The sequence below is a fragment of the Ambystoma mexicanum genome, chromosome 8 (genome assembly GCF_040938575.1).
Source record: "Ambystoma mexicanum isolate Mex_15411 chromosome 8, UKY_AmexF1_1, whole genome shotgun sequence".
In the NCBI taxonomy this organism is placed as follows: domain Eukaryota; kingdom Metazoa; phylum Chordata; class Amphibia; order Caudata; family Ambystomatidae; genus Ambystoma; species Ambystoma mexicanum.
Genome location: NC_090929.1, coordinates 982,121,842 through 982,143,108, shown reverse-complemented (window position 1 = coordinate 982,143,108; position 21,267 = coordinate 982,121,842). Strand labels below are relative to the sequence as shown.

The following is a 21,267-nucleotide window of genomic DNA, read 5'->3' as shown; positions in this document are numbered from 1 at the left end:
ATAAGTCGGGACAGGCTGTAACCAACAGACCTTGTCCAGATGGATTATTTTAGCTATTACTGAATGCTATAGGCTGGCTGGGAAAGATGCCTGAGAAGGCTCGAGAGCCCATCCCAGTAGGGGCATGGCTACTTCTTCTGCTCTGCAAAGAGGTGTTCCTATAAAAAAAAACATTTGTGAGGCAGCCGCTTGGTCTACAATCCACACTTTTTACAAATCATTACTGCCTTGATTCTACCTTCAGTCAGGATGAAAACTTTGGTAAAGCAGTCCTTCATTCTGTTCATGACAATCCCTGATTACAAAATTCGTACTCCCGCCTACAAATCAAACACTGCTTTGAGAGTCTAACAAAAGATGAGGAATTTGTGGGAGGACACAATCCAATCGAAGAACAAGTTACTTACCCCTGGTAACATTCTTTCGACTGAATGTTCCTCCCACGTATTCCTCATCGCCCCTCCCAACCTGGCCTGCAGTAGAATTTCCATGTTATTGCAGCTTACACCCCTTCAGAGTCTAGTATGGTCAAATCCGCTTTAATGTGGGTAGTTCTATTTAAGAATTGACACGAAAAAACAGAACTGAAGCCAATGGGCGCTTTGAGTGCTATATATACCTTCGATGACATCATCCTTGAGACGGAGACCCTCGAGGGACATCGAGTCAACCGCATCGATGCACAGCCCCCTCTGCCGAAAAGGTTTTCTGAAGCAGCTGAAGCTGGATATTGGAGATATCAAAAGATGAGGAATACGTGGGAGGAACATTCAGTCGAAAGAATGTTACCAGGGGTAAGTAACTTGTTCTTTGCAGCCAATGATATTTCCAAGAGCTAGAGGAAGGATTTCATTATTGAGATTGTATGTTTGTGTTTAATGATGAATTTGGAAATGGGTTGAGATTGCTGTTAAATTAGAGACCCAGTTATTTAATTGGGAGAGGGGCTAAAGAAATTGCTATCTTGTACCAATGATGGTGTTCTGTCAGTTCACACAGAAGCACGATCTAGAGCAGCAGCTAAGCAATAAATGCCCAGTCTAAATGTTACAAAAATGGACTTCATTGTTAATGATCAAGCTGGAAAAGGATTAAACTCATTGGGTTACAGATCAGAATAAGGTGGTCGACAAAGTAAACCTTTTAATTTTGTTTTGACATTCTTTATGTATTCATGATGCAATTGTGATGCTGTACTAAAGACATCAGAAATGTAAGTGTTTTAGTGCAGAAAGGAATCAAAATTGTGGGTTTGATCTGGCCCCTGTGCGCCATTGACCACTCTCAGGTTAGGATATGCATATTAAAAAAAGGATTTATTGGCAGTGAACACGCTGTTCCCACAAACCACCCACAGGGTTTGTAAAGTTAAGAACAAAGAATGATGCGTTAGGGAAGGTAACTCGCTCTCAAACCACTCCGGGACTTTTTTTTTATTGTCCCTACGGTTCGGCCATGTGTTTTTAAGCATAAATCGGTAGATCGTATAAAACTTTCCTATGGACCTTACCCGACTTTTCATCCATTAACGCACTCGAAATCAGCTGCCATTTTGTGATAATCCTATCACTTTCCGCATCGCCCTGGCTGACCTGCTTTTGCGGCACTAAATCAAACCCCCCGCCCCTGAGCCTGACATCAGCAGACGCGCACCGCCCATTTCCCAACGCCAAAGCACGTTTCGTGTCAACAATCGCTGCGCCTCAGCTAATGGAGTGTCGCCATGGAAATGGCAGGACGCCTCTTTCCTCAATAAGTATAAACACACCGTTTCACAACACACAGCAGCCGATTTCCGATTCCATTCCTCTCTCTGTGTTACTTTGAGTATTCTGTGACTCGTTTCTGTGCTCTGGTCAGCTACCTTCGCCGCTTCTAGGCCTTGTGAACACCTGTACCATCTCTGTAAATTATTTTACTTTCTTTACCACACAATGGCTACAATAATGCCGTATATGTACGAGCCCGAGTACACCGAGGAGGAACTACTGGAAAGGCAAGCACGCGAAAACGATGGGGATTCGGACGGCAGTTGGGAGGACCAGTCAACGGATGAAGAGCCTGGACCATGTCGCATGGACGGCGTCTCCACCTGGTGCACGTGCAATCGGTGCGAGCTAATGCCAACTGAGGAGGAGAACTGCTGCTGCCGTGAAAATTCCGGGTGCTTGGCCTACATTTCGGAAGGCGAGCCAAGTCCGCAATGCATCACCGAGCTGCCAGAGTTCGGGGAAGCGTGCCTCTCACGGACCGTGTTGAGGATGATGATGGTGCTTATGCATGAACTTCGCGGCACTGTTCGTCCGAGTAACGAGTAAGTATACTCTGGTTGTGATGTCAGTGATGCCACTACTATTTCATGGTCGTCTCCCACATATAAAATTACATCTACATATCATTCGAACGCATGTAAATTGGTTCCATTGCATCTTTCTTTTTCACAGGTGGTACAGGCTGGTGGCCTATCGTTGCTTCACTTGGTGGCTTCACGGGAGGCTCGGACACCGCGTTCGGAGAGTAATACCTGCCTGTGCGGTACTTGCCATTAGACAACATTTCCCCAGCGACAGTGGACAATACCGCAGATTTTCCCTGGATGTGCTGCAACCGGAACTTTACAATGTGTAATGTTTATTATTTATGTTCAATTGAAATTAATATCTAAAATAAAACCCAACATATATTTTAACAATGGTTGTTTTGATTTGATTTGATTTGGTATTTATAAACTCACCCCCCTGCCTTCCATGTACTAGATCCTGCAGCCTGCCTCTTACATGCAGTTAGATGGCCTCTCCTTGGTGAGGCCCTGCGGCAAACGAGTCTTGTCTGCACGACCAGCGCCCCAATCCACCCCCCGCCCTATCAAAGGCAGTTCGCACCGGGGTACTTGCGCTGGCAAGTGGAGCTGTCGGGGAGCGATAAAGGCCAAGAGGTGCCAAAGACCCTGTACACTTCAAAGTGGTCTATAGAGCATGGGTTGTTGTTCCCATGTCTACCTCCAGACCCCGTGTCTCCTGCCAAGCATCCCCCCTCACGCTGGACGCCCCCCTGCAATCCACATAAGTGTGTCTCCATTCACAAGTCTTCCTGTGTCTTGTCTGCACGACCAGCGCCCCAATCCACCCCCCGCCCTATCAAAGGCAGTTCGCACCGGGGTACTTGCGCTGGCAAGTGGAGCTGTCGGGGAGCGATCAAGGCCAAGAGGTGCCAAAGACCATGTACACTTCAAAGTAGTCTATAGAGCATGGGTTGTTGTTCCTATACTTATCCACATGTGAATAACGTGTATAGTTCCAAGAACCTAAACGAACCTTGCATTGGACCTTTTATGTGTCATTTAATTTTTTAACACATTGGTATTCATTGAGAATTGTTGATCCTTACTTTTCAGAACTTTCCACAATGCCTGCCTGTTCCATTGGCGGTTGCCCTTCTAAGACCCATAATAAATCTGAAGGTACTATAATGCATGTTTTCCCTAAGACAATAGATCAGATAAGAGAATGGGTTAGATATTGCGGATATCCACCGTCTGAGCTTGAAAGTAGAGTCCTAGAAGTCTTTGCGGACAAGAGGGGTGATCGATACCGCATCTGCAGCAGGCACTTTAGCTCAGACATGTACTCCACATCATTGCTAATAAAGAAGAACACACCGCGAGCGAGGCGAAAATTGCTCCCAACCGCTATTCCCACTCTATTCGTCCACATCCCTCCACTGGTGAGTCAAGTTTACGGATCTAGCTCTCGGCCTTGCGGTAGTGTGTAGCATTAGCTAACAATAATTTCCCCATTTATGTATCCACTCAAAATGAAGGCGGAAGATTCTCCATCCGTGTCGTTATTGCAGTCATCAGCCACTTCAAGCGCCTATCGGGTAATCTTACTTAGCTATTCTGCCACTGACTTGTTTTAGGCATGTAAATCAATACTTTTAATTTATCGTGTAATTATTTTACCTAATGGTACACCCTAGTACTCGTCCTCTAGTCTTTGTTTACAAACTTAATTATTGTTATCCAAAATAATGCAAGTACTGTCTTTCAGGGAGATGCTGAGGAGTCCAACGCATTGACGACAACCGTTGATGTCACTCAGATGCTCGAGGTACTTTTCCGGACAGTTCCATCAATGGAGATCATCAGATCTTGCATTCTTGTAGCGTGATTGTTACACACAATGTTTCTTTCGTTTTTAGCTATTGATATGTCCTTCTGTCGTCGCCCTCCTATGTGTCTTCTTTTTTCAATATTGTGTTCATTACTAATGAAAGTCCTATGTTTCAGGGAGTCGATGGAGCATTAGTCCAAGAAGAAGGGGGAGCATGCAGTTACGGGTCGGCGCAACAGCTTGCAGAAGTGTGCACCACAGTTACAGCGTCCCTTGATGTTCTTATGCATTCCGAGGTAGGATACTGACAGTTCGATCAAGCGAGATCATATGACGTGATTACATCCGCTATACTTCTTTCTTTATTAACGCAAGTACTATGTTTCAGGGAGATGACGGAGCTTCTACTACAAGAACATCACCCCTAGTAGTCGATGCAGATCTCTGGGTGGTGACACTTCCAACGATCGAGCAAATCGAATCATATTTAAATATCCATTATTTATTTTTGACAACTGATCATTTGTGCATGTCTATTCAGATGAGCCGTTGACGCCTGCACAAAGTTTATGTTCTTTCCATACTAATGCAATTACTGTGTTTCAGGGAGTTGCTGAAGCGTCATCTTCAATAATATCATCAATGGAAGTCTATGCGGAGCCCGAGGTATGGATCTTGACAGTTCCATCTAACTAGATCAACAATGCCTGAATAATTGTCGTTAGAATGTTCTACACAATGCGTTGATTCGTGTTTTGCTATTGAGATGTACGTGGGTATTGGTCCCCAAGTACATTTTGTGTTTTCAATGTTATTATACATACTAATGAAAGTTCTATGTTTCAGGGAGTCGATGGAGCGTCAGTGAGTGATGGATGTGCTTATCGTGAAAATATAGTCGTTGCATCGCAAGAGGAAGTGGAGACATGCACACACGAGTCGGAGCAACAGCGTCCAGATGTTGAAGTTCGAGGCAAGAAAGTTTCAAAGAAAAGAAAGCAAAAGAAGGTTAGTGTCCCGGTCACTATATTATGTTGTTTTTCACTGTTAATAGTTCAATACTGTAAGTTGTGTTTAAACTGAACATCCCTTTTCCAATCTGTCCTCTAGTTGCGAGTGGGTGTACGAACTAGATCTACACAGACAGTGAAGCGAATGAGAGATGTTGCTTGTCAAACCTTTTGGCAGGGACTTGAGACTGGAGATGCATCGTGCCAATGGGAAGAATATGAAGTGATTGACAACGGAGCTATACCACCACCAGTCATTGATAGTGAATGTCCTCCTGGTAGTTCGGATGCAGTCGGAGATAAATTCACAGAATCCACACCCGCAAAAACTAAGACCGCGAGAAAGTTGAAGAAATTGTTTTTTTCTCCCATCGCCGGTGAAGGAACAGATGTTTCAATGGAAGAGAATGTAATGGACGACAATGAAACACCATCAATATCACTGAACATAGCGGAAGATGATATCAGAGATTGTACCTTTTACTGTGAGTGACATGTCCTCAATGTTACAGGCCGAACCAGCTGGGATGCAGAGTGACAGTATAAGGAAAGAGGCCAAATTCATTGTATTCGATAGTTGTTTGATTGATATTATTATTATGCTGAAATGTGGGCATTTGGTTGGTGGGGGAAGTATGTGGGGAGCCATTGATTAATGTGACTCGTGCAATTCGAGGCACTAACCTTAAAATACATGCCACCTGTACACAATATCATCCGTTCTCATGGTCTGCACAACCCATGCTGGGGCAACTGCCAGCAGGCAATCTACTTTGTGCAGCGGCCGCACTTTTTAGTGGTTCAAGTTTTCAAAAGTTAGAGTATTTCTTTCAGTTTGTGGGAATCCATTTCATTGCGAAAACTCAGTTCTACAAATACCAAACCGATTATCTATTTCCAGCCATTAGCGAAGCTTGGAGAATGGAAAAAATGTCTATTGAAAGTACATTTGTGGGCAAACGGTTCAGGCTAGCCGGTGATGGACAGTGCGACAGCCCAGGATTTTCAGCCAAGTACTGCACCTACCACTTTCAGTACATGGAAAGTAAGAAAATTGTGAGTTCGGTGGTCGTGCAGGTGTCACAAAGTACATCCTCAGTGGCCATGGAGAAAGTTGGCTTTGTAGCATCATTGCAAGAACTACAATCGCGGGGAATGGTGATCGACCTGATGGCCACGGACAGACACGTTTCAATTGCCAAGACAATGAGAGAAGAGTACAAAAATATAAATCACCAATTTGACGTATGGCATCTTGCAAAATCAATCAATAAAAAAATGTCGGCTGCAGGTAAAAAAAAAGATATGCAAGGTATTTCACAGTGGTCCAAGTCAATCAGCAACCATCTTTGGTGGAGCTCAAAAACATCTGGAGGGTCGTTGGAAATTCTACTGGAAAAATGGCGGTCAGTAATGCTACACTGTAGCAACGTTCACCGCTGGAACACGAACCAACATTTCCACAATTGTGAACATGGCCATTTGTCCACAGAGGAGGCACGGAAGAAGAAGTGGTTGATTCCTTCATCACCCACTCACAAAGCCATTGAAAAGATTGTATTTGATAAAACTATAACAAGAGATTTGAGGGGACTCACGGAATTCTGCCACACAGGAGATTTGGAGGTGTTCCACAATATGTGCCTAAAGTACAGGCCAAAACGATTGCATTTTGGCATGGAGGGCATGATAAATCGGACTCTTCTAGCGGTCTTGGCACATAACCATAATGTTGGCCGTCAACAAAGTAGGACGACCGGAACTTTAGGGACGCTTCGCTACAATAAGGCCTTCACTAAAAGAAGTAAACAATGGGTGATCAAACCAGTATTTTGAGGATATGCAATATGAGTTTATTGAGAAACTTATTGTCGATGTCATAGATAGGCACATACATGGAGTTGTGAACGAACCTGTGCAGGGGACAACTGCATTGCCACCCAACATTGCCTCTGTTCCATGTCCACCTAAAGCAGAGCTCATTGAGAAATACACATCGCGGTTTAAATGATTGTAATTTGATTGTCTGTTCTCTCGAGTCTCCTCATGTCGCAGGCCCATTGAATATGTGTAGCTATGTATTGTGTAAATAAAAGTGATTGCTCAGTGTACATGCAATGTGTCTATTCCATCTTGTTCATTTGCGCATTAAATTAAACCAAACAGTAATATAAATCATTTTTCAAAAAATATAGAATGTCTCCGTATTTATGGTTTTCTGGGGCTGCAAAGCACGCAGACAAAATGCAAAGATGCAGTGTAAATTTCAAGTCCTGTGAGATGGCCTTACACTGAATGTAGCTAACTAGGAATGTGTGCTCGTTCAAAGTGAAGGTCAGCTGCTTTGATTTTTTGCTCGGGTGCCGGAATGGCCCACGACTCAGTATAAGGTTCTATTGTTATTTGACCTTGACAGGCCGGGACCATCCCGAAAGACTTCTTTTTGGGGGTGTGGTGCAATAACGTAAACGATAATGAATATAATTTCAGAAACGAAAGCCATTTAATGTTCGTTCATTAGAAGAAATAACGTCGGCATAGAAGGAGTGGTATTTCGGGGCTGCCCTACGCACAGACACAATGGAAAATGCAAATATAATGTAAGTAACTCTTTAGATGAGTTTATACCGCAATTTAATTACTATACAGTAGCTTTAAAGACGGGTTAAGTTGTACTTGTTCGTTCTATGTGGCATATTGTTTTGTACCGCGCACTATCTTGAGGAGAACCATCTCCTTTTACGGAAGAACCTCAAAACCTTCCTCTTTGCTTCTGCTTTCTCTCTCCCTCTCCCCTGCTACAACTGGTCCACTGTCTGCGACCTCGGTCCTGGGCCCTTCCACTCTCCACATGCACTGCCTCCCTGTCAACCCCTGCACTGGGGGACTGTCTCAGTATCCTACAGCCCCCCCTTCCCAGCACTTGTTCTTCACTTACCTTGCACTCGCCACCAGCTGGCCCTATGTATTTATTATTTTATGCTACTTACCTTGTACTCCACTTCCCCCCTCCCCTTCCCCTTGCACTTTTACCTTCCCCCTACCCCTGCACTTGCGCGATCTGAATTACACCTGGCCTAGTAGGGTCGTTGTCGGTCTTCTCCTTGTCCCCCCCCCCTGCCTCGCCACGCCTTGAAACACTTGTGTATAGGTGCGTTGCAAATGCCATATTATATCATATCAGTGACGAAGTGGTCCACTGGCGCTCAGGCGGCTCTGAAAAAGGCGGAGGAGAGGGGGTGGGTTACTGGAAATGACGTATAATACCCAGTTGCACTGTCCTAGCTATGAAATAATTTCCCGACCTAATATATAAAATGAATAATTTTAATAAAGATCTGATGGTGAGACTAATTTCATTTTTTATGTTTTTAAAACAGGTACATTCTACATTATTGTCCGTGTCACGAGTACCAGACACCGGCGGATGGCTTTTACAGCCGCCAGTTGCTTCTCCGTGTGAACAACGTTACCACCCTGACCATTTTATGGGACGATCGCCAAGTACAAGTATGCCCTTACGCGGTACTAACAGCTAGATGCAACATACAGACCGTTGTGGTGGCCTAGTGCCTCGTTGTTGGAACAGCCATGCGATTATCAGTGCGACCGAGGAGCTTATTTTATCGTAAACCAACACCCTGTGTACTGCACACGAACATCGCTTGCCTCAAGACGAACTATTTTGGATCGAGAGCAAAGAAAAATGCAAATCGCTGAATATTCTCTAAACATTTGATGTCAAATAAATGTACTTTACCAAATTTACAATCTTGCGGTTTGATTTAAAAGTACAGTTTCATATTCCGAATTGTGGCGCGCTGTGTTGTGAGCTGATCTGTGTTGTTTTCCGGGTTCTGTGTGGAGTCGCGTAGAAGACGCCTGGGCGCGTTTGCCTACGCAGCACAGTCACGTCACGGATAGAGGCGGGGAATATGAATGTTTTGATAAAGTCTGTTTCAGGGGCGGGGGATTTGATTTAGTGCCGCAAAAGCAGGTCAGCCAGGGCGATGCGGAAAGTGATAGGATTATCACAAAATGGCAGCTGATTTCGAGTGCGTTAATGGACGAAAAGTCGGGTAAGGTCCATAGGAAAGTTTTATACGATCTACCGATTTATGCTTAAAAACACATGGCCGAACCGTAGGGACAATAAAAAAAAAGTCCCGGAACTATCCTTTAAGGATTTGAACAGTGCTATAGATGTATATCACTATGACAAATCAAGCAATATGATTTCAAAATTTCAATTAGGATGATGAACAGCCGACACGTGTTTCAACCACCTGGTTGTTTTCAAGGCTGTACATGACATGTCATTTAACAGAATGAATACATTTCTTGAGTACAAGTAGTATTCAAAAAATAAAATGTAAATAAAAAATATTGAACCATAGTAAATATGACATCAAATTACAAATTAAATTATAGAACATACCAAACATGTCACAGTTCAGGGGCGGAGGGTGAAGTCAAATGCGTATCAATGCAAAGAAAAAAATCATACATTAAAATACAAAACCATACTAATTGTGAATAGATTCAAGATTGGTGACAGAGAAGATCAGTATTGTCAGTTTGCTGTGGTAAAGTGCGTCATGCCCCACACGCTTGATGAAAGAAGAAAAAACTGACAGATGTGAAGCCATCCTGATTGCCCATTGACAGTACGAATGAGGAGTCCTAGAAAATGTGATGAATAATAGGTGCTCTCCTATGCACGTACTTCCGGCTATTTTTGCGCGCAGAATGTGAAAGTGGCCCAACGCAAGAAAATTACTTTTCGGGCAGCTGCCAAGTGACTATGTTCGAGGGATCTATCCCGAGCCTTGGGTCTATATGCGTTTAAGGTAAGAGCTTCTGCCATGTGGCCAGCTTGCCATCTGGGGTCTACGTGGCTCTCTTATCTAACGACTATGTTAACCTAATACTTAACAAGGGTTCTCATCATAATATTTTGACTTTGATGTAGTGAGGACAGAGATCAAATGAAGAAGCGACAACTTGCTAGAAGTGGGAACGCGCAGGGTTGAGTATTCCTGATCATGCATTTTTGTTTCTTCATTAGACAATCGCTAACACCAAAGATAATTTAGTTATCCTTTCAGGTTCTGTCTAAGATTATGCACACGCACACTTTATAGCATCCAAGTCCCATCCATACCATCGACTTTTCAAATTTATATTTGTCATCTGGAATAGACCAGGGGAACCAGATTACAGGTAGGAACTTTTCAAAGGATGGGCAATGGGATTTGACCATGATATTCTCTGAACTTCAAGGTGACTGTAATGTATGATTATATTACAGATCATATCACCATTATAGTTGGATTAACCTAACCACACCGTCGTATATGGCTTGATTTTTACTTGTTACAAGACTTTCTATTTCCCTAAGGTATGTTCCATTTCTAATACTGCCAGGGGGTCAATTAGGCCTTTATTCACACACTTTCAATGTGGAGCATATTACATCTTCCTTCTTTTTTTGACATCTTGTCCTACTAACGGAGAAGGAGACATTGGTTGAGCATAGTGGGATAAGTGTGACCTTTCAGCCCTCATCACAGCTCATATTAATAACTCAACATTTAACGGTTTGCACCAATACTTTGTTCTAAATCGTGGTTGCAGTAAGGAGCAATCATACTGAACAATAATACTAATAGCACAGTGCATTTTCTGCAGAACATGGGATGTTTTTTGATCATTTTGTGGAGAGGACCTATTATCTTATTATTCATCACAATTTCTGATACTTATCATTCGTACTGTCAATGGCTTCACATCTGTCCGTTTTTTCTTCTTTCTTTTTTCATCAAGAGTGTGGGGCATGACGCACTTTACCACAGCAAACTGACAATACTGATCTTCGGTGTCACCAATCTTGAATCTATTCACAATTAGTATGGTTTTGTATTTTAATTTGTTTTATTTTCTTTGCATTGATACACATTTGACTTCATACTCCGTCCCTGACCTGAACTGTGACATGTTTGGTATGTTCTATAATTTAATTTGTAATATGATGTCATATTTACTATGATTCAATATTTTTATTTATATTTTATTTTTTTAATATTACTTGCACTCAACAAATATATTAATTCTGTTAATTGACATGTCATATACAGCCTAGAAAACAACCAGGTGGTCGAAACACTTGTCTGCTGTTCATCATCCTAATTTAAAATTTTGAATTCATATTGCTTGATTTGTCATAGTGATATACATCTTTAGCACTGTTCAAATCCTTAATTGTCAGTGATTTGAGCGCAAGTTATCTTCCCTAACCCATAATTCTTTGTTTTAGTGCAGAAAGGCTTCAAGTCCTAAAGAGTGGCAACCAGAAGCGTCCTGAGAAAACTATGACGGTTTCTCTCCGGGGCAGGCAGGGTTTTTGAAGAATGCATTGCATCTCTTGACACTGACCCAGCCCCACTGGCCACTGAAGGACTGGTTTGTCAAGTTCTTTTCGCTGCAGCTTAAATATCTTTGCTCTCCTACGGAGAGCTAGACGGGTGGTTTATTTAGGGTACATAACAAAAAAAAAGCAAAAGCTCCTTAGGAGGGCTCTCTCAAGATGGCACAAGGTATGTGGGCAGGCATTACAATTTGAATTCCCGGCTTCCATACCATCCACTTGCGGTTTATCTTGAGCAATAATCCTGTTAGGCAAGATTGTATGCAGTACCCTTTGGGTGCACTACAACAACCCTGACCTCCTGGCAATAGGAACCCAACCTTTGGTATAAGTCTGTACTACACAGGTTGGTAGCAAGTTGAGCAACCAGCCTTATCTCAAGAGGGATCAATGTGAGCTGTGGGGGAGTTACACAGAGATTCAGAGTGACAAGTATTCAAATAAACTCTTACACACAAGGTTTCTTGATTAAACAATTAGTAATTTAACAGTCAGTTTGAGTAAGCCTTCTTCAGAAGGGGAAATATAACAGTAACACACAAATACACTGCAAAATACACACTCTTAGTTTCCCTCAATCAGTAAGTACCCATTTTGGATGGCACACAGGCACTTCCTACACCCTCAGGTGACTTAAATAAATAGGACACTGTGGACATTTATATATCACTGTTGCGTTTAGGGCAATACTTAGGAGTATGTCAAAGAAAAGGATTATTAAAACAAAACAAGAGATCTCATAAATATTCTGAAGCAGGTAAGTACTTTTGATAACCCCCAATGCAAAGCAAGTTAACCCCTTCCTGCAAGGAAGACAGAAAAACACAGTCAGAGGGGAGAAGAGTCATCCATTAAGCCAGGCCAGGCCAAAGTCTATTGGACAAAAGCCTTGGTGAGCTGAAACAATTCTTGCAGGTAGGTAAAAGTCTTGCACAATGTTTTAGAAGTCTTTGTAGAAAAAAAGAAATCAAAGCAGAGCCAGAAGCTGATTAGGCTTGTGAGATAAAGAAGCTGTTAGCAACTCTACAGAATCAACCACGAAAAGTCCCAACTGAGAACAAGTGCGGTTACACAACAAGAGGTAAGTTCTCTTAGACTTTACAATATCTTTGGTTAGAAGATAAAGGCTTTGGCCGACTTCTGTTCCTGTGCAGCTCTGCAGATCCTGTGTTCCTGGGCCTCCGTCGTGGGGGACAAGAGGGAGGACGTCTGGAGGATTCCTGCCCTGCAACGGGACGGTCGGCGACAGAAAAGGACCAACTTCTATTCAGTGGCACCTGGCGGTTTCAGCTCCTGGCGTCTAAGTAAATAGCAACACTGCAGACTCTTGGCTGTCGAGGTGGGCTTTCCTTGCATCTGGGGTCCTGCACCCTATTGACGTGGCTCAGGCTCAGTCAGTCCTACTTCCTGGTAGTCCAGAGGATCTTCCTGGAGCTCTTGGCCATCTTAAAAGCAATGCACACAAACTGGTGTTCCTCTCTCTGGCTCTACGGTGTCCAACAGCAACGGCAGTGCAAATTCAATCAACTCCGAGAGGATGTCCAGGTGGCTTACGTTGGAGTTGATTGGTCCCACCAACTCTAGGGGAGAATTCGTCCTTGCAGGGCTTCTCTAGTCGAGGCGAATTCGGAGCTTCAGCACAGCAGCAGGGCTTCACTGGGCAAACCAACAGTCCAGGAGTTGCAGCAGGCGTCTCTTCCAAGTTCTTCTTTGGATTCCTTCATCCAGTGGTCGACTATCTCTTCCAAGCCAAAAAGCCTCGCCTTTTTATGCAAGTTTCTCCCATTCATTCCAGCCTAGCTGTCGGTCACCCAGCAAGGTGGCTGTCCTTGCCCGACAGCCAGCTTGCCAATCACCTAGGAGTGCATTCCTGTCTCCTAGGAGACTAAACATAGGGAGTTTCGGGCACCTCCCTTGCTTCCTGCCCCCACCAGACACCCTGGAGCCTGAGGCGGGCTTCACTCGTGAATCCTGCGAAAGACAAAACGAACAAAGGGACCAAACCTGGTTTGACGCGCAGAGTATATCTCAAGAAGGACCTTTCCACAAAGAAATGGCGAAAAAAGACGACCAGGGCCATTTTGACAAAAATGGCACCCTTGGGTGCTTTACTGCAGCTGCAAATGCAGCCCGCGGTAAAAGCACACCACAGTAGTTAAAAGTAAACCACTGCCACCAGCCATTCATCTAGGAAAAGGTAACATAAAATTGTTACATGAGAAGCCAGACAAGTGGGATACTAAGTAACCCCTCCAGTACCCTATTGTAAGATAGTCTGTGCTGGGTCTAGAAAGTAACAAATGTAAGTAAAGCCAATTTCACTTCACTGCTCTTGGAAACAGTTTATCAAAGAGAAGGTATTTAAATCTTTGGGAAATCTGAAAGACTTCACTGTGCCACTGCACTGAAGGTTTGTTTGTTTGTTTTATTTATTTTTATAGCACTCCGGACCTAGAGGTAAAAGGGCGCTTCGTTACACGGTTACATAGTACATTATATACGGTATACAGTTAGAAATGTATACAGTTTGTAAGTACAAAGCACAGTTACGGCAGAGGCAATAGCAACAGACATAGTAGAGGGAAGATGGCGAATGCTAGTCTTTATTCAGTAACCATCTAATTACCTGTTTCCTAAATGACTGAAAGGACTCAATAGATTTGATGTTGAGTGGGAAGGTGTTCCAAAGTTGGGAGGCAAGGACCGTGAAACTGGATCCACCAGCTCTTTTTAAGGTGAATCTGGGCACCGTTAGGCATAATGTGTTAGAGGATCTAGTAATTCTGGCAGCAGATTTCAAGGTAAATTTGTTGGTGAGATAGGGAGGGGCTAGATGGTTTAAGGCTTTGTATCTGAGACAGATGATTTTTAGGTCTTTTTTTTTTTTTTTTTGTATGGAGAGCCATTTGCACGCTTTTCTGGTGGTAGAGATGTGCTCTCGCCTGGGGATGTTTAGTGCTGCTCGTACCGCGTTATTTTTGAGTACCTGTAATTTATTAATTATGGATTGGTTTGCGCCTAGGTATAGGCTGTTACAGTACTCTAGTTTGGACTGTATAAGAGCCCTGGCCAATGTGAGGCAGCTATTAGAGGACAAGAAAGGTCTGCAGGCCCTGATCAGCTTACCAGTGTAGGCAGTGGCTGAGGCAGTCATGTTAATTTGTTTGGAGAGGTTAGTGTTGGCATCAAGATAAAAGCCAAGGGTTTTCACACTTTTAACAATGAGAATAGTGTTACCATTGATGATGATGCTATTGTAATTGGGGATAAGTTTCAGTAGGTTATTGGGTGAACCGATAAGGAGAAGTTCAGTTTTCTCATCGTTCAGACAGAGGCCGTGTGTGGCCATCCATGCCTGAATGATGGAAAAGATTTCGTTAATCCGGATGACGTCAGTATTGTAGTTACCTGAAAGGGTAGGGAGTATCTGGGTGTCATCTGCATAATTGGTGTAGGTGACACCCAGATGGTCCAGTTTGTCAAAGAGTGGCTTTGTAAATATATTGTACAAAGTGGGCGAAACACATGAGCCTTGTGGGACACCACATGTGATAGGGATAGGGTCAGCTGCCGCTACCGGTGAGAAGACCCTCGTGGTTCTGTTAGCCAGGAAGGATTGTATCCACATGACAGCAGAGGAGGAGAAGTGAGCTGCGGAAGATAGGTGGTTGAAAAGGATTTTGTGATCGACCAAGTTGAATGCTGCTGAGAGGTCTAAAAGGAGTAGCATGGCAGCGTTACCTTTATCTTTGATTTCATCAGTCTGACTTTTGAGGTCAACAAGGGCAGTTTCTGTTCAGTGTTGAGGTCTAAAGCCAGATTGACGTATTCCTAACAGTTGGTTTGTCTCTAGGTAGTCCTGAATTTGCAGGTAGGCAACTCTGTCAAGGATTTTTAGCAAGAATGGGACCGTGGTGATAGGTCTGTAATTGGTGGGTATGGCCGGGTCTAATGATTGTTTTTTTTAGAAGTGGGAGAACCCATGATTGTTTCATGATTGTTACTAGGGACAGAATTAGTGGAGAAAGACAGGTTTATTAGTTTGGAGATGAAAGTGGAATAGATCTCTGGCTGCGTCTTTTATAATCTGGGCAGGGCAGCTGTCCCCTTTGCAGTTGGACGGTTTTAGAGAGGCTATACTTTTTTGTACTTCTGGTATAGTAACCTTATTGAATGTGAAACCTAAATTAGTGTTAGTGGGCGGTGGTGTACTTGGGCTGGTAGACTTGCTACTGGTGAGTTGTTGTCGTTTAAACTCTATTTTGGTTTGGAGCCCAGTGATTTTGTTGGCAAGGGCGTTCCTGGTGCACTAGTGTTTGTCTTTCGTGCATGTATCTGTAAGTGGATTTTGATTTTCTAATTCCTTTAGAATATTGAAAAGTTCTCTGGTGCAGGATCCTGCCTGATTTATCCTAATGTCATAGGCTTCTTTCTTGGTGCGAATTATCTCATTTTTATATAAGGAGGAGATATTCGTAAAATTGGTTTTGTTTTCAGCAGATGGTGCCGTTTTCCAAGTGTTTCTAGCTTAGCTTTCTTTTTTTCTCAATATTTTGAGTTCGGGGGTTTACCAGGAGTTCAAATGAGCTCTAGGTTTTCCTTTGCGCAATTTCAATGGGGCGATGGCATCAATGGCATTGGCCATGGAATTATTGTAGGTGTTGACCAATAGGTTAAGGTCGGCTGTGGCCGGAAGTGTGTTGAGAGTGGGAAGGACCAAAGGTGTTAAGGCTTCAGCAGTGATGTTACGCTTATTCCTGGTCGGACAGGCTGGTGCAGTAGGGCACTTTTTTGGATCTAGGTTGTTGATATTAATATCTAATGGGATTAGATGGTGGTCAGTCCATGTGAGAGGTTGCGGGGCTTTGCAGGTAATATTGCAATTGAGAGCAGCTACCCAGTCGATGATTCTACCTTTCTGATGAGTGGGTTGAGAGCTAAGTTGTGCAAGCCATTCTCAGCTAGAGCGTTAGCTAAGGAGGAGGCTGGGGAGGGGCTTGGGGTCATTGTACCCAAGGTTAAAATCTTTGAGGATGATAGTTTGTGCTGATGGCTTAGAGTTCTCAGCTATTAGAGAGGTGATGTCTTCCTCAAAGGTACCAAGATGACCTGGGAGTCTATATATTAAGTGAATGGAGATTGTGCTATTGGGGGAGGTTTGCAACTTAATTGGTGCTGTGTGGCACAATGTAAAAGATGATGCCTATGGAGTTTGTCAGATTCCACAACCCAAAAAAACACAGAAAACACATAGGCCCTGATTCATGGATTATTTGCGCCGGAAAAAAAACGGGATTTGTGCGCCATTCTGCCTGCAAATCCCCATTTGTTAAACAGGGATTTGCGGGAAGAATGGCGCTCAAATCCCGTTTCTTTTGGCGCAAATAATCCATGAATCGGGGCCATAGAATTGAAAGTACAAAGTCCCAAAGTTCAGCAAAAGAGCTGGGGGTCTCTAAGGTGGGAGGAATTTAGCACTAAATTGAAAATCCTCCCTAACAAAACCCATGCTAATTAAAATACATTTCTGTTGGTATGTGAATATGTTTGCACACATAAGTAAGATGATAGAAACTGGGCTGGGAAATACCTATTTTCGGATAGCCCTTCCACAGTGCCCTCCTGCGCCCTCTGCTGAGAACTGTTTCTTAGTACTGTTTCCTGTACTTAAGGTCTGAGGTGTCCAACTGTATTTGAAACAAATTCTTTACACTTTTGTACTGTTCACCTAATGGAGGAATTGTGAACTGATTCCATATGCTTATCGTATTGCATTGTGTGGCTAGGAAAAAGCACTATTAAAGCATGTTCATTGTAGTAATATGCAATATAAAGCTAAGCACTTATTGTAACATGTATATGTTGTATTTCTGTAGGACTGGGGACCCAGCTGTCCTCACGAGTTCCTCGGTGCCTTTAAGCTGCAGCATGACATGTCATGGACCCCTTTTGAGGGCATTGAGAAACGAGACGCTGAAATCAACATCATCGACAAACTACTAAGCAATCAGATTGCACTGCCCCAGTGCGCAGAGCCCAACTTCCAAGGACTCCTCAATTAAAGCTGGTGGAGATCGAACCTGCAAGAGAGCAAATGACTGAAATTGTGATAGGTTATTGATCATGTAGTCCATGTATGACAGCTTCATCAATTGTATATATCATGAAAATAATGTTATTAAGTGATGTGGGAGCAGAAAGAAGGTGTTTTTAAAATAATAAAAGCCTGTGTCGCAGCCCACCTTTCAATTTGTAACTCCACGCTTTTTAACCCAGTCATTAATTTCTTGAGAAGCCCAATGTGTTGAATGGCCTTGATTCGGAACAAAAACTGGATATCATATGATCTATGCACCTATATTTATTATCCCAAAATTATATCCCAGCTTGTTTTTTAAGATTAAAAACCCTATCTTCCCAGCTCCATGAATGATTTTTTTATGATTGTAACTGCCCCTTCCTCTTGCCTGACATTGCTCTGCCTTTTAAAAAGAAATATTTTGGGGATCTTTACCATGGGTGCCTGTGAAGAAGGGGGATGCATATGCCCTTCGTAGATGATGCTGGTTATCCCAGGCTGATTGGACATTTCCAAACAGTTTGGGGCAGGCCAGTTTGGGCCAGGTGGGGCGTTTTATGGAAGGACTTGACTACATTTTGGTTCCATTCTGTAAAGATGAGGGTTAGCTAAAAATGCAGGAAGTATAAGGTGTTGTCCCGGATCTGTGCGCAACTTTTGGTAAGTCTAAATATCCACACACTCATTTGGGTGCAAAGCACTTGGGTTTTGTTATTTGTAAAACAGACATGTTGTCCATGTGTGGTCAGCCGACACATGTTTCGACCTCTAGGATCTTTATCAAACCTTCAGGTTTCTCACATACCCTTCCTCCATGCGATGTAGCCACATCTGTTTCACAGGGGAACCGGGAAAGGAAATATACATTACCCTGAGCCTTACCTTTTCTGTGTTCCACAGTGAAACAGTAGGCTGCAGGTCTAGAAACCATTGCATGACACAAGGGTTGGAGTTTTTGCGTTGGCTAATCCAAATTAGGGGGGAATGGTCTGTGACGAGTGTGAACTTTCTTCCCAAGAGGTAGTATCTGAGATGGATAATGGCCCACTTGAAAGCCAATGCCTCTAGTTCCAGCACAGAGTAATTTTCTTCACGTGGGAAAAGCTTGCGACTTGTTCTAATCCATCGCAAACTTGAGACAGACTGCTTCTAATCCTATAAGGGAGGCATCAGTTTGTAGTATGTACTCTTTAGGATTGGGTTCTGGCACAGGGTTTGTTTTAAGGTGTTATAATATATGTCCTCTTCTTCCGTCCAATGAAGTTTCTTGCATTCTGCATTTTTGAGTTTATCAGTTAACCTAGCTGTTTTGTCCAAAATATTCGGGATAAACCTACGGTAATATCCTATTAACCCTAAGAAGGCACTAAGATCTCTCTTAGTTTTGGGTGTTGGTGTATCTAAGACGGCTTTCACTTTCTCGCTTTGAGGCTATACATTCCCATTCCCTACAAAGAAGCTGAGGTATTGTCTGAATGGGCTAATCTGCATTTAGATGGATTAGCAGTTAGGCCAGCCCTTCTGATGACCTTCATAATAGTATAAAGAGGGAAGAGATGGTCTTCCCAGGTTTTACTATAGATGACAATATTGTCAATATAAACTCCACAGAAATCAGAATAGGGTTGTAGAATTCTATCCATGAGGTGCTGGAAGGTGGCTTGTGCGCCATGCAAGCCGAAAAGGGAGAACTTTGAATTGAAACAGTCGTAGGGGCGTTGAAAAAGCTGTTTTCTCCTTATCTGGCTCATATACTGGAACTTGCCAGTACCCTTTTGTTAAGTCTAAGGTGGATAGAAAGGTGGCTGCTCTGAGTTTTTATCAATTAGGTCATTGATGCGTGGCATGGGATAGGCATCAAAGTCAGAAATAGCGTTAACTTGATGTAAGTCTATGCAAAATCTACAGGAACAGCGGTCAGGTTTAGTGACCAATGCGATAGGGGAGGACCATGTGCTCGAAGAAGGCTCGATAATATTAGCTTTCAACATTTTATTTACTTCCTCTACCACCATCTGTTTACGGGCTTCCGGGAGTCGATGGGGCTTTAAATGAACCGCTTTTCCCTTAGGTGTTCTAATATAGTGATAGGTGCCCTTCACTCCTCCTGGTTTTTCAGAAAATACATTGGGAAATTATGTAATTTCAGCTTTTAGATCTTCTTGTTGAATAGATAACTCTAAAGGAATTCATTCATAACTGTGTATTTCTTCGGGAACCAGACAGGATAATACTTTGGCATGGGTGGCTGGTGGGCTTTCTTTCCACTCTTTCAGGAGGCTTATGTGATATAAATGGACTTTCTGTCTTCTGTCCGGTTGGGTGACTTTATAAGTACAGGCACCCGTTTGTTTGAAAATTTCATAAGGCCCATGCCACTTAGAGTTGAGTTTGTTTTCTGAGGTGGGTAAGAGGACCAGTACTTTCTGTCATATGGAAAAAGATCTTAAGCTCATGTTCCTGTCATAAATGGATTTTTGCTGACTTTGGGCTTTTTCGATATGAGTGCAGATTAAATCTCAAACAAGTCTCAGATGCTCCTGCATTCTAGTAGTGGTCTGAGAAATGGGAATGGGTGCCGCCTCTCATTCCTTGCAGGTCTACCGTAGCATGCTCAGGACATCTCTAGGCTTGCTACCATAAAGTAGTTCAAAAGGAGAGAATCCTGTAGAGGCCTGAGCAGTTTTCCTCACTGCAAATAGGGCCCATGGGATCATTTGGTCCCAGTCTTTCCCATCCTTATATACCAATTTCCACAAAATGAATTTGTGTTTTATTGGATCTTTCCACCAAGCCATCGGTTTGGGGATGGTACACAGAAGTTCGTAAGGTGGTAATATGGAGCAGCTCTTTGACTTCTGCCAAAGGTTTGCTCATAAAGTTCGAGCCTTGATCGGTTAGTATTTCCTTGTGAAAGGCAACCCTCGAAAAATGTGGTAAGAGGTATTTAAACAATCTGCTGGGTGTTATTGTTGCACAACGGAATAGGCTTTGGGATATCTGGTTGCATAGTCAATAATTACCAGGACATATTTGTTGCCTAATCGGGATGTTTCTAAAGGACCAATGATGTTCATTCCAATTCTTGAGAAAGGGACTTCTATAATTGGTAAGGGATTCAGAGGGGCAGTGTGAGAAATCTGAAGGTGTTTCCCGGTCTAAACCTTGAAGATCTATTATCAAGGTGGCCAGGACACAGCCATTGTTATTGGATCCAGTTCCTGGTGGTGGACCATTGAGGGAGGATCACCTGGAGGGTGGGGGTCCTTGGGGAGTGGGACACCGACTGGTGAGATGCAGTATCCCCCTTCCTTTGACAACTTATCCCCATCCTCTCACGTAGGACATTCGAAACCACTGACCCGCCCCACTTTTCTGGCTCTAACACTTTTGCACAACACAAAGGACAACGGACTAACATCAGAGCCGTTTACCTGACATGTCCCAATACAAGGGTCACGCAAAGTCAGGCAATTTATCAGAATCACCCACACCCTACGGCCCTTTCCCTTCCCCACAGGGATAAAAGGTGGTGCCAGAGAGCACAGTACAAGCAAAGTGAGCACGGCAGACAGCACGATGAGACAGCTAAGCAGGTGCGGTAGTTCAAGCAAAGGACAAAGGCGGCTGGAACTGACT

General features: G+C 43.3%; 1 protein-coding gene across 1 annotated transcript in view; it reads left to right on the top strand.

The window, feature by feature from the left end:
- C8H1orf50 (chromosome 8 C1orf50 homolog) overlaps positions 1 to 17,969 on the top strand; it is a 165,607-nt gene extending 147,638 nt beyond the window's left edge. The window contains exon 5 of the mRNA XM_069610888.1: positions 17,426 to 17,969. Coding sequence (XP_069466989.1) covers positions 17,426 to 17,611 — 186 coding nt within the window. The 3' untranslated portion in view covers positions 17,612 to 17,969. The remainder of the gene's footprint in view (positions 1 to 17,425) is intronic.
- Positions 17,970 to 21,267: the final 3,298 nt, after the last annotated feature.